The sequence below is a fragment of the Triticum dicoccoides genome, chromosome 5A (assembly GCF_002162155.2).
Source record: "Triticum dicoccoides isolate Atlit2015 ecotype Zavitan chromosome 5A, WEW_v2.0, whole genome shotgun sequence".
In the NCBI taxonomy this organism is placed as follows: domain Eukaryota; kingdom Viridiplantae; phylum Streptophyta; class Magnoliopsida; order Poales; family Poaceae; genus Triticum; species Triticum dicoccoides.
The window spans coordinates 438,951,356-438,964,404 of NC_041388.1; the positions used below are offsets into that span (position 1 = coordinate 438,951,356).

A 13,049-nucleotide genomic window follows, 5' to 3' on the forward strand; every position below is an offset into this window, starting at 1 on the left:
CAAAAAGAAAAGAAAAAAATTAATACAAACAGCTAAAATAAAAAATAAAAAATGTGTGGGTGGATGCATGAAACCCATTAACAGTCGCGCAAGGGGCGCTCGCTGAGTCTTGCCACGTCGACGTATATATTGTCCCTGTGATTGGTGGGTGTGTAGTTACCATCCATCCCAGATAAGGATGAGACTTGCCTGCTCCTTCGACATATGCCCATCCGTGCTCCCACATACATGGCTTGATTTGATTGGAACAAAATAAGACCTAGCCATACCCCCTTAAAACTAAAGAGGGAGATGATTAGATTAGAAAAAAGAAGAAGAAAAAAACAACCATAGAATAAAGTAGAAGCACGAATGGGAGCACGAGAGAGGGCAAGCCGGATCCCCCAGATAACACCTCCCCGGTAACTTCCATCAATTATCCTCACCACGAAGGCAGCCCACTCACGCGACCTCCCTCTCTCTCGTTTCCTCTCCCATCTAACCCGTCGCCACGAGCATCGCCAGCCAGCGGGAGAGGAACTGGATCCGCTCTCCCATGCAGCCACACCAGCTTCGTCGCCTAGAGGGAGGAGAAGATGGCGGTGGCGGCTTCGATCTATATATGATCTGCCTCGATGCGGGTCTCCTCCAGTGAGCGCCTATGCGGCGACGGCGACGGCGACAACGAGTGGAGGAGATGAAGCGGAGGCAACTCGAGGGCCTCCTAGGGGGCCTGGTCCAGTTCTCCCCCGCCGCCTCCTCTGCTCGATTTGGCCTCCAAAAAAAGGTGGGTAATGCGACTCCCTTTGGCTGAAGCTAGCTGATAAACTCGCTGGTGCCAAGTCCCTTTAGGGTGTCTTGCACAAAACGTTCTGGCTTGCTTCAGTTCAGACCAGCGTCTTAATTCACTCTTTTGATTTGTTAATTATATATGTTACGACCTGCACTTCGTTATGTTATGCGACCTCTGATTCACGGGTCGTCTGATGAAGATATTGAGCATTTTTCTCATGTATTACAAATATCATGAGTCTTATGATCATTATGATGTACATACATCTTTGGTTCGGTTCAGTAGCGCAAAAATCTGAAGAAGTATAATCATAATATTTTTGTTGTCTAATATAGTAATATGTCACAGATGTACATGCACCACATTTTCTGTTCTGAAAGTTTCATCATGATTCCTGAAATACTTGCATTACATTTGGTTGCTTTCTCGAGATATTGCTTTCCATATCACGGGGCTTATCACCACTGTGTGGTCTTTTCCTTTTGTATAGGCAGGCGATGCTCTGATTCAGCTGTATACTCATTTCATCTCTGATTTTGAGGTCAAGATCAATCTTCTTAAATCTTCTCACTTCGCGGTAGTAGTTTCACGCCAGTATTCAGATAAAGATGCTGGTATAAGCTATCTCGAAGGCGTAATTTCGAAGCTGCGTGATACCAAGGAATCACGGGTTGAAGAGCCCATTCTGTATGTGAAGATGCAGATTGCAAGTTTTCTTCTTGAGAAAGGGAATCAAAAGGAGTGTAAGAAACTGGTAGACGAGGGTAAAACCACTTTGGATAGCATGGGCGATGTTGATCCTTCAGTACATTCAACCTATTATTCATTATGTTCTCAGTACCATAAAGTGTGTCAAGACAATTCTGAATTTTATAAAAATGCTCTTCTCTATCTTGCATACACAACAGTGGAGTCACTTTTAGAACCATTCAGACAGGTATTGTTGCTTGCCTGCTCCTTCAGCATGAAAAATTAGATTTGATGGTTGCTGTTTTTGATTTCCAATAATTACCTGCAGAACCTGGCATTTGACCTCTCACTTGCTGCTTTATTGGGTGACAACATATACAACATCGGGGAGTTGCTTGCCCATCCAATTGTATGTTCTTATATACTTATAATTTATATGTACCTTTCATCTTTGTTGTCTGGTTACGCTTTACTACTTACTCCTTCCATGCCATAATTCTTGTCACGGTTTGTTGTGGCGTGAGTGGGATTCGGTTCCACGCCAAATCAAGAAGTCCACTCCGACTGATTAGACTAGCAGGTCCATCCATCCATGTATGCCTTTCCTTGTATGCCTGAATTTTTTCAAGGGATCGGTGGCAGCGAGATCCACGAGGAGCACGAGGCGGTGCAGCAAGATGGACAAAGACGGTGTGGCAGCGGGGTGGGCAAGAAGATGAGGGGATTGAGGAGAGGGTGGAGGCAACGACAGTTTGCAACAAATAAACATCTATCATTGGTTGCAGGTAAACCTGTGAATAGTTTGGTCTAGAACCATAGTTTCAATTTGGTTTTGCTGTTGGGCTGCTTTGGTTTGGCTGAAATGGGTTGAGCCCCTATTATAATTTGGTTTGGTGTGGGCTTTTGTAATTAATAGATTGGGTTGGTTTGGTCTGGACGGAGACAAATTGGTCTCAAACCGTTTCAGTCCATGGATAAAAACCAATATAGCGACCAGTTTGACCTCACCCCGTTAGGCAAGACCAGCGCTAGGTTTAGATGCAGCCGCCGCCGTCGCAGACGAGCCACATGAGCATGCGTCCGCCCCGCCATCACCGAGATCTCCGGTGACAAAAGTCAGCTCCTTCATGCAGAACACGAGGAGCTCAGAGCCGAGGCCTTCGATGACGCTGTTGACAATGGAGATGCACGCTGTTGACAATGGAGATGGCAGTGAGCTCGACCTTGCCGATGTGGCCGACGGAGACGAAGCTAATGAGGAACTGGAAGACTCCCGTCAGGATCATGGCCAGCGTCTCCGCGGCCGGCGCCACCATCTGCTCTTTCGGTGCACACGCACAGACTACAAGCACACAGCAAGCTAGCCGCTGTTCGTACGTGCCTCGTATCTTTCGTAGTTCTGTATGTACAGGTTAAGTTTGGGGTTCAACGTTCCAGTTGCTGCTGAGTGACCCATGGTTTGAAACTTTGGGTTCAAACTGTATGTAGAAAATGGTCTGGATGGATTTGGCTTGAAAATACATACAGTTTGGGTTGGTTTGGATTGTAGTTTTTGCAATTTGGTCTGGTTTGGTTTGATCGCTGGACCTATACATGTATGGTTTGGCCTGGGTTTAGTTTGGATTACAAACTATTACCAGGTTTAGTTGCAGGTTTGAGGACAACTAGCTGCAGGTCATGTTCCAGAACCCCCCCTTTCAATCTTCTCTCCCCATGGACTGAATATGTATGCTTTTTCTTGCCCTCTCCCTCGGTTAATCCTTTTTATCTGCTAATTTGTTCACAATTCCTTTTTCCCTTGGTTAATTTGTAGGAGGAAAATTGTGCTGACGATCTTTTCTATACTGAGCAATGGTAGTTATTTTGTTCCTGTGAAGCTCCAGGTTTGGCTGATTGCTTGGATGATGAGTTTCATAACCCACACAAGAAATAGGAAAGAGAAGTAAGCCGGACTACATGTACATATTTCTTTAAGTGACTAACAATATGTAATAACCTTACTACACAATTTCAGGGTAAAGACAAGACACAATCCATTTGGTTTGTCATTTTGAAGGCACAAATAGAAACAAGAACACCATATATGCTTTATAAGGTTTTCTCTAAATTTTGTGAGTCCCCGAAGACATGTGTTCTCTTCCAATAGTTTGACTTTAAAAGTACATGATGTGTCCACACAATTTATTTTTGATGATGTGCATGACACTTTCAGCAGAAAAATAAAGCAAAATCTAGGCACAAATTGACTCTTCCCTCCTGTGTACAGAGATAAATGAATTCACAAGTCCCACAAAACTGCCATGTGCAATTTGGCATCAATTTCTTTGCCACGTTTTGTAAGAGAAAATGTATGTGTTGATTACTATTGAGCCTTTGGTTAATTGTTGGACCTGGCAATGTGTGTGCATTACTTGACATTGTACATTTTATGTTTCATGGTATTCCAGAGCCCCATCTAGCTTAGCTTGTCGGTAGTATTGGACAAAATAAATAGCTATTTTGACTTTGATAAATTAGGAGTGGTCCGTCTCAAGAGTGTTGTGGTTATGTTTAATGTACTCTTGTGCCTGAGATTTTTACTGTGTCCCCAGCTCTGTACATTGTTCCTATGAGCTGTTCATGTTGTTTAATAAAACTTATAATGATGCATTGTAGTTTAGTTCAATTTTTTAGTCTCTTCAATATGTCGTGCAACAACCATTCTGCAAGGCTTTGTCTTTCAAGCTGTGTTATTAGAGGCAATGCTTGATGATATTCGTTGGTATTTTAAGTGTTGATATCTTTGCATTTTATTTGTAGGAGGAGCTTTGAGAGTTTGTCAGGGCAGAGAGGATGGTTCTCAAGTATGCTACTATCATTGATGTTGTGTGGGAGCGCTAAAGATTTGTGAAACTGCTAGCCACTATCTACTTGTGCCTGCAATTGTGTTTTATACAGGACAGGGCTCTGCCGTTTCAGTGGTGCCAAGATATACCCGGGGGATGTATCAGATTGGTCCATTCATACTCTCGAGTAAGCTTGTATGCCCATATCGTTAGTGCAAATGGAATTAAATAAGTAGAAATTTGCTAAAATTATGCTGCGCATTCTTTGCGTGTATCCAAAATCAGGTCCTCCTTTTGTCCAACTCAAAGTGCAAGCGCTATTTCTGCAACCATCTCAAGCCTGCTAAGCTTATATGGACTGCCATGTACAGGAAGCAGCAGAAGAACGTATACGGTAACAAGCCAATTCCCTTAAATGATATACTCCATATACTTCAACATATGTTTCATAATCTTAATAGTATCTCCTATTAGGTGATCTGATTAGGAAGTGCAAGTACAATGATCTGGTAAGTAATTGGGCTGCCTAAGTATTTCCTCTGATTAATAGTTTAATTTACCAATAGGTACTGGCAGTCAAAGAAACTGGCATCTAATCAGTATCAGGGATGAAATGATTTAGTTACCACACTGTCAGTTAGTCTGCTCTTTGTTCACAACATGAGTGGTCTATATTACTTAATCATGTGTAATTTTCTTTCTTTTTGCTCTGTTGTAAATGGATGTATAGTTTGCCAGTTTTCACCTCTGTTTAGATGTGTTTTCACCAAAACTCCCGAGTACTTGCTTGCTTTGTTTTTTTAAGCAACTACAAATTGTATGGGCATATGAAGTTGCGGCTTATAATTCTTCGTGGTGAGGTTGCAGGATATTCGTGTTGAGGCTGCAAAGAAGAGGCACCGGACCACCAAGAGTCCATGTGGTCTCGCTGTTAATCGCCTCTGGACGCGCCATTGACGGCCATAACCAACGTCTATGCATAGAATCCATGTGCCGTGTTTCCTGTTTCTCCGAGACCTTTTAATTCTATCGTATGATGTGAGGAAATATGCCTCTGCTTTATCATCTATATCATCGTTCATGTAACCTCTAAGAGTCCAGTCTTTGAATGTGTTGCATTCGTGCAACTGTCTTATTGTTTCAGTTAGAAACTTCTCTGAATGTGTTGCTTTTGCACAACTGTCTTATTATTTCAGTTAGAAACTTCATCTCCCTGTGCCCTGAGTCTGATGGAATAACAACAAGTACTACACACAGAAAAGTGGAAGGGGTGCGTCCAACCTGGCACCGCCCAGCTTTCGCTCAGGCGGCGCGCCCGCGCCCCAACCACTAGTAGTCTAAAGAGGTGGCGTCGGTGGGAAATCGTGTTCTCCGCCTGGTGCTAAAAGTGGATGATGTAGTGGGCCCAATTAGGGTGCCTGCATGCGGCTCTCGTGCACAAGAAAAGACATGCTACACTCTTAAGAAGAAAGCCAAGACCATTTAGAAAACCGTGAACTCGTGGGTCTTAAAAAACCGACTGCTGATTTTTAAAAGATTTAATCAACCTATTATTGAAAAATGTTTATGATTTTTAAATAAATATCAATGGATTTTAAAATAGTTCAGGATTTTTTTTTCATAAATCTATGAAATGCTCATGAAAATTTAAAATATGTTAATTATTGTTTTAAAATAAAATCATAGAGTAATAAATAATCATGTGTTATTAAAGTAAAAAAGAAAAGAAAATTAAAAAGAATGAAAACAAAAACCAGAATGAAAAATACAAATAAAAAGGGAAATAAAAAACTAAAATAATTTACTCCCTCTGATCCATATTAATTGACGCTGTTTTTTTACATTGTACTAAAGCAAGTCATTAATATGGATTGAAGGGAGTAGAAGAAAATGGGTGAAAACCGGCGGTGAAGACGAAAACAAAACCAGTGAAAGCTAGAGATTAAAACCGCTCGTAGCCTTGGGCTGCCCGAGTGGGATCAGAGGGAGTAAATTTCCAGCGAGTCTGTTATAGCTACAACTCGTCGCTTTAGGCGAAGAATGGAAATTTCCAGCGTTTTTTATGAAATTTCAGCATTTTGCCTATAAGAAACAGAAAAAAAAGGAAATTACAGCGTTTGTTGAAGTTCGGAAGAAAAGAAGACGTGGTATTGGTTTGGTCTTCTCCAGTTCTTTCGCGAGAAGTTTTGTGGAAAAGCTGAGACTCAAAGGATTCTGGATGTACTTTTGGTTATACTAACACATATGCCCGTGCGTTGCAACGGAGAAACAAATAATAATATCACATCCATCTAGCCTAATAAGCATGATTCAAAGACTCCACCTCGCGCGTTGTGCAAGTCCATTTCCTCTATTTCAACACGACATTCAACTTGTGTGTGCACTTGCCTTAATTTGGATATGTGGCGCCAGCATTGTTGTTTGAATCCTATTAGTAATTGTTGATTGGTGAAGCCATAATTAGATTCCATAATACTTTCAGGTTGCAATCTGAGTTGAGCCTACGATTATTTAAAGAAAATAACAAAAAAAAAATTAGTATTGCAAGCTAGCACAAGTGTGAGTGCGAACATTTGGGATTGGGACGAAAAGAATGTCATCTATTGTAGTGTATAAATACGATGTAGCTCATTTTATTCCATAAGAGTTGACTCGCGTAGTTGGTTAATGTATGGGATTTGCACCTTATGTCCAACTAATGTTGTATGAGTTTTTTTTTCAGTTTTTCATATATTTGAATTCTTCAAAAATGTTCGTATCTTTTCAATAAGAGTTCAAAATTCCAAAATTTATTCATGTTGTCAAAAATGGTTCACACAATAAAAAAAGAGTTCACAGTATAGAAAAAAAAGGTTCACCATACATTTGAAAACTCTACTGTATATGAAAAATGTTCATCGTGTATAGGAAATTTGCTCAGTGTGCATTTGAAAAAAATAACCGTATATTATAAAATGTTCAGTGTGTATTCGAAAAATATTCACCGTATACTAAAAAACTTCAATGTGTATTTTAAAATTCACTTATAAAAATGTTCGTAATTTTGTTGCCAGTTAAAAAAATATTTTAAAAATATTTACCGTATATAATAAAACAAATTCAGTGTGTATTTATGGACCCGCGCTACTTTAAACACTTTACACCATCTAGCCAAATGGGTACGACGTCCACCAGTCGCCTGGAGGTCCTTTGTTCGATCCTCCCACGCGACCCCTCTTTTTGGCTGATTTTCCAAAAAGAAACTCATAAGCTTTCCGTACATATTTATAGAGCAGCGCTGCCATTGTAAAATCAAGCTCCATCTGGTCGAGTGGCTATCACGTTAGCCCTGAAACCAGAAGCTCTTTTGTTCGACCCTCAATGCTGTCTCACTTTTGGCTGTTAATTTTTTTATATATAAAAAATAAAATAAAAACACTAAGGAACAACGTGACATACGAAATTTGTGGTTCAATGTACGAAATCTTGGTTAGACAAAAAAAGTGGAGAAACTATCGTCTCTTTAATATTACATTAGAAAAAAAGAATAAAGATAAAGATTAGAGACTTTTGTGGTTCGTGTATGTTCTAATTTCTTTGATCTGAGTGAATAAAGGTTGATCGTTCGATGATCATTTGCTTAGGTCTATCCAAGGAATATTGGATCGTGTCCACCTTTAAGCATGGCGTTGCTCACGGGTAATTTTTTTATATATAAAAAATAAAATAAAAACACTAAGGAACAACGTGACATACGAAATTTGTGGTTCAATGTACGAAATCTTGGTTAGACAAAAAAAGTGGAGAAACTATCGTCTCTTTAATATTACATTAGAAAAAAAGAATAAAGATAAAGATTAGAGACTTTTGTGGTTCGTGTATGTTCTAATTTCTTTGATCTGAGTGAATAAAGGTTGATCGTTCGATGATCATTTGCTTAGGTCTATCCAAGGAATATTGGATCGTGTCCACCTTTAAGCATGGCGTCGCTCACGGGTAACTCGCTTTAAATGTGGACATGTTTTTTGTCTTTTCGAGTAAAATGGCAATTTAGCATATTAAAAAACCTCGGAACTACTCCCACCGTTTCTAAATATTTTGACTGTAGACGAAAAAAGTGGAGAAACAATCGTTCCTTTAATATTAGAAAAAAGAAAAAAGATAAAGATAAAGATTAAAGACTTTTGCGGTTCGTGTATCAGTGTATGTTCTAATTTCTTTGATCTGAGTGAATAAAGGTTGATCGTTGGATGGTCATTTGCTTAGGTCTATCCAAGGAATATTGGATCGTGTCCACCTTTAAGCATGGCGTCACTCATGGGCAACTCTCTTTGACTATGGACATGTTTTTTGTCCTTTTGAGTAAAATGGCAATTCAGCATATTAAAAAACCTCGAAACTACTCCCATTGTTTCTAAATATTTGTCATTTTTTGAGATTTCAAATGGACTACCACATATAAATGTATAGACATATTTTAGTGTAGGTTCACTTATTTTGCTCCGTATGTAGTCATTTGTTGAAATCTGACAAATATTTAGGAACGGAGGGAGTATTACCCAGAGTATCACCTAAAGTCTGGTTTTCCAGTATCAAAGAGAGATTGGTTGGAACACAAAACAAAATGCACATTACTAACATTTCTGCAGCAGGATTTCCACGGAAGGAAGAAATACAACTCTGTGAGAGAGAATTTAGTAGGAGGCTTTGCTGTTCTCAAACCACTAGGAGAATTCAACTTATATATCGGTCATGCATGCACAAAATCAATGAGATTCAAAGGCAGCTGATAAATGCAACGCACTATCACTAGCACATATTAGTATTCCATCCGTCCCAAAATAAGTGTCTCACCTTTGTACTTTATACAAATTTGAAACACTTATTTTTGGTAAGGAGGGAGTATAATATTTCTGGAAAACAACCACGAGTAAATAACATGCTGGCCTCTAATCTGTCTGGAAATGGAGAAGCAACAAAAATTTGTGCGACCGCCTGCTTTCAGTTCATTTCCCCGACCTCATCTGTCTGCTGTAAACATTACTATAGTTTTGCATGATTGAACATTAGCGAACTTCTGATAGTTTAAGAAACAAAGTACAACCTATGAAAACCACACAACTATCATCAAGCAATTCTGATGGTTTGGAAAAGACGACGCGTCATAGACAATACAATTTGGCATGGTTCAACATGCACAACAGATGCTAATCAGGCATCTACATCTTCAACACCGAAGCACCAACTGCAAGGCTCCACGACTTCTAACATCACTCTGGAGGGAACTTTCCCCGTGACATGTACTCTGATAGCCAAACGCGCCTTGACAGTCTCCATGATGATATCCTCCCCCATTGGGATGCACATGTAAGGTGAGGCCGCCTCGAGGGCACCACTCTCCGTATAGTACCTTCTCTGAGGTATATTGACGCTACACCCTCCAGAACTCTGACAGCCATGACTAGTGTCCAAGGTGAGGCGCTCGAGCGATGTCGCGTTCTCCACAATGTGGCATGTCAACTCGACCAAGCTCTTCGCGGAGCTGAAGCCCACTATCGTCACACTCTTTAGGCTGGTGTGGCACTGTTGTGGTAGTCGCCTCAGTTGAGGGGCATTCCAAAGAACTGACTCATGCTCCATGCAAGGCTGACGTATCTACATAGAAAAGTCAAGATTCTCACATCAGCAGTTCCACAATAGACACTAGGTATGCTTGCAAGATGGGAGTAACCTACTTCCAAGATGAAAGTCTCCAGGCGAGGAGAAGCTTCAAGAAAAGAAACCAGAGAAAGATAATCATAATCTGGTGAAATAGCTTCATTTCCAATTAGAGAAATATGCAAGTACTTGAGGTGGAGGAATTTGCGAGATAGCGTTGGTGTACTGGTCATCTGCATAAAGATATCCAGATTAATTATATTGCTAGGTATGTCAGCTACTATATGCAAATAGCTAGTCTATACTCATCTAAACTTTCAGAATATACCTCATTAGGCGATGATATGACAAGTGTTTCAACATTTGGTGCATAGGACAGAAGCTTGGTCCGAGCATGCAAGACAATGTTGGACTGACCAAATTCTAAACACTCCATGTGTACATTCTTTACTTGCAATGCACTTCCGAATGAAATCGATACTAAACTACCAGAGAAGTGAAAAATGGAGATATTTGGAGCATTGCTGTCTATCACTTGAAGATTTCTGCATAAAGACACTCTCAGGACCCTAAGCCGCCGCAGCAGACAAGGTATCTTCAGGCAAACTATCTCCGGGCAATTCAGGAGTCCCAAATGCTCCAATGCAGCACAATTGTAAAGAAGGCCCTCTAGCTCATCGTCAGCAATCAGCACATTACTCAGAGATAAAATTGCCAAGCTTTTCCAGCGCCCAAGCCCAGCCGTGGGACGAAAAGCACAGATGCCTATGTCAAGATACCGAATCGAGTTTTCACTCCCATTAAATAAAAGCGAGTGTGGGAAACTGTAGTATGCTTCGTCCTCAGGGGTAGCGGGCAGATAAAGGGTGAGTTCTTCAATTCCTGCTGTAACAGCAACACGAAGCCAGCTACTGATATAACAGGGATCAACCTTGTCGCAGTCAAAAAGTTCAATCCTTAGTTTCTTCATGCCAATGCCCGAGTGATTTTGCAGAATATGGTCAACTTTGCTGATGTGATCTCCATTCAAACCTAGTGTTCTCTGACGTAAGTCAAGGTTGGGATAGCATCTCCATGATCTCCGAAATGTGTGTGATGCACAAGCCAAGCGAGCAGCATTTTGCAGTGACATTCGGGTATGAATACGTCGGCAGATATCCTGGATACAGGCACAGCAGAATAGTAACTAGGGTTACAAAAGAAATTTATAAACTGATATGCAAAAACTTGCTGTATTAGACATTTACATAGTACAGGCCATGCACTGGGACGGAATTGCGGCCAATGGAATGGGACTATATAGGAGCTTTTTGAGGAAGTGTGAATATACAATTGCAATCTTACAGGCATATGGCAGTCCACAAGAATTATGTATGTGCATTTATGTCAGTCAACATTCAGATATCCATAGGATGATGCTATATTATACAATGTGATACAATTAGGTATAACAAATGACCAAGTATAGCAACAAAGCGAAAACAAAAAATGTAAATCTGGATAGGGTATAAATAAATAAAAAATGAAAATTCTATGTCAGAAAAAAGGGTAATTCAAGCTTCCACTACTACTGGAAGCATTAAGCAGTTATCTAATGTGAACAGTTAAGAAAAAGACAATGGACAGCCGATTCGTTGAAGCCTGTATACACTTTCTCTCTCGGAGAAAACAGGTTAGAGACTTACAACTCAAGTGCTCAGTGTTTTGGCATAGTCACAAAACATTAAACGGGCGCTCAGGTAGTCAAAACCGGTACAGCTTCCTAACATAACTATTGTAGGTGTTCATTCGTCAAGAAAAAGCCGACCAGTATCTCCCTGCAATCCAAATCTGTGCACGCCTCTAGCACACACAATGGTGATTTACTTGCAATCTATGTCGCCAGTTCATACCTCTGGAAGGTCGTCCAATGATCGTATCACTTCGCCACCTCGAGAATCATCATCTTGCTGGGAGGGTGAGCCCTTTGGATTGCACATTGGAACAATCGGTCCACCTGGGATACATCACATGGTGACTGATGAGAGTACAGAAAACAGTGGGGTACAATTCACGAGCAAACTGACATACATCCAGTTCGTTTACGTTATCTCTATGAATATTTCCTGGCAAATCAACGCTCCTTCAAGGACAAATCCACGTTCACGCTGAAAACTGTTGGATTCAAGGGCAAGGCTACTCTATCCTCCTATTCCCCCACAAAACTGCGCCCAGAATAAACGTTGCTGCGGAGTTAGACAAACAGACTACGACTAAGATCAGTTTTTAACCCCGTCGAATGGATCTAGGAAAACTAAAGGGGGCGAACAAGAACAACTGAGCATACGCTGGGACAAATCTACTACCGATCGTTGAGAGATAAAGGGGGGAGAAGGAGGCGTACTGTCTGGGGTTTCCCCCGTCGGCGGCGGATCTTGCATCGCCGAATACCCGATGCGGGGGCGACCGGCGACGGCGTAGCTCTCCGAGCCTTTTTGAGGCCCTGTCGTCCGACGAGACCCTGCCGGCGCCGGTGCAGACGAACGAGCCTACGAGAGATTTGTTTTCTTTTTTTTTTCTTGATGAAGAAATCATACGCTCTTTTTTAGGGGATGGCCTACTCTAGATTTTTTTTTCTCTTTTTTTTCTGAGAAAAGAATCTAGTTTTTTTTCTCGTGTGGAGAAAGAATGGCCTAGTAATGTTGGGCTAGACGGGGGAGTAGGTGGAATGTTGGCCCAGTAATGCAAGGCTCTAATACAGGCCTAAATAACCTTACAAAAAGAACAGGCCTAAATAAGTACGTCCCTTAAAAGAAAGTACGAGTATTCCTTAATTTCGCTGATAAGATCTCTGAAATTTGCTCGAAAAAATGATTTTTTTAGAAGGATACCCTAAGAAAAAGCTCTGAACAGAGTAGCTCAAACATGAGTGAGTGGAAGCTTCCATCGATGAGATTTGCAATAACCATATGTAAACTAATACTCCCTTTGTCCAAAAATACTTGTCATCAAAATAAATAAAAGGAGATGTATTTGGACTTAATTTAGTTCTAGATATATCTCTTTTTATCCATTTTGGTGACAAGTATTTTCGGACGGAGGGAGTATAAGATTTTTAGGTCACTACTTTATTTTTTTAGGTCACT

The 13,049-nt window shown here is 40.7% G+C and overlaps 3 protein-coding genes across 5 annotated transcripts; 2 read left to right on the forward strand and 1 right to left on the reverse strand.

The window, feature by feature from the left end:
* The first annotated feature begins 410 nt into the window (after window positions 1–410).
* On the forward strand, window positions 411–1,986 carry LOC119302166 (26S proteasome non-ATPase regulatory subunit 13 homolog B-like). The gene is made up of 3 exons (XM_037579196.1): window positions 411–766; window positions 1,263–1,709; window positions 1,791–1,986. Exons 1-3 carry the CDS (start codon window positions 641–643, stop codon window positions 1,956–1,958), a joined length of 741 nt encoding a protein of 246 aa, XP_037435093.1. The 5' UTR covers window positions 411–640; the 3' UTR covers window positions 1,959–1,986.
* Window positions 1,987–2,022: 36 nt separating this feature from the next.
* LOC119302167 lies at window positions 2,023–5,493 on the forward strand. Of its 2 annotated transcripts, none has more exons than XM_037579197.1 (6): window positions 2,023–2,247; window positions 4,262–4,305; window positions 4,400–4,474; window positions 4,573–4,681; window positions 4,762–4,796; window positions 5,155–5,474. In XM_037579197.1, exons 1-6 carry the CDS (start codon window positions 2,055–2,057, stop codon window positions 5,242–5,244), a joined length of 546 nt encoding a protein of 181 aa, XP_037435094.1. In that variant the 5' UTR covers window positions 2,023–2,054; the 3' UTR covers window positions 5,245–5,474. The 2 variants fall into 2 exon arrangements, 1 of the variants encoding a protein (XP_037435094.1); XR_005147383.1 differs by lacking the exons at window positions 2,023–2,247; window positions 4,762–4,796 and adding exons at window positions 2,254–3,188; window positions 3,276–3,404; window positions 3,477–3,573 and having other exon boundaries at window positions 4,262–4,474; window positions 5,155–5,493.
* Window positions 5,494–9,275: 3,782 nt separating this feature from the next.
* LOC119302168 (FBD-associated F-box protein At1g66320-like) lies at window positions 9,276–12,460 on the reverse strand. Of its 2 annotated transcripts, XM_037579199.1 has the most exons (6): window positions 12,308–12,412; window positions 11,995–12,128; window positions 11,817–11,920; window positions 10,253–11,083; window positions 10,002–10,157; window positions 9,276–9,921 (listed from the first exon to the last, which is right to left on the reverse strand). In XM_037579199.1, exons 3-6 carry the CDS (start codon window positions 11,901–11,903, stop codon window positions 9,478–9,480), a joined length of 1,518 nt encoding a protein of 505 aa, XP_037435096.1. In that variant the 5' UTR covers window positions 11,904–11,920; window positions 11,995–12,128; window positions 12,308–12,412; the 3' UTR covers window positions 9,276–9,477. The 2 variants fall into 2 exon arrangements, with proteins under 2 accessions (XP_037435096.1, XP_037435095.1); XM_037579198.1 differs by lacking the exon at window positions 11,995–12,128 and having other exon boundaries at window positions 12,308–12,460.
* Between the last annotated feature and the right edge of the window lie 589 nt (window positions 12,461–13,049).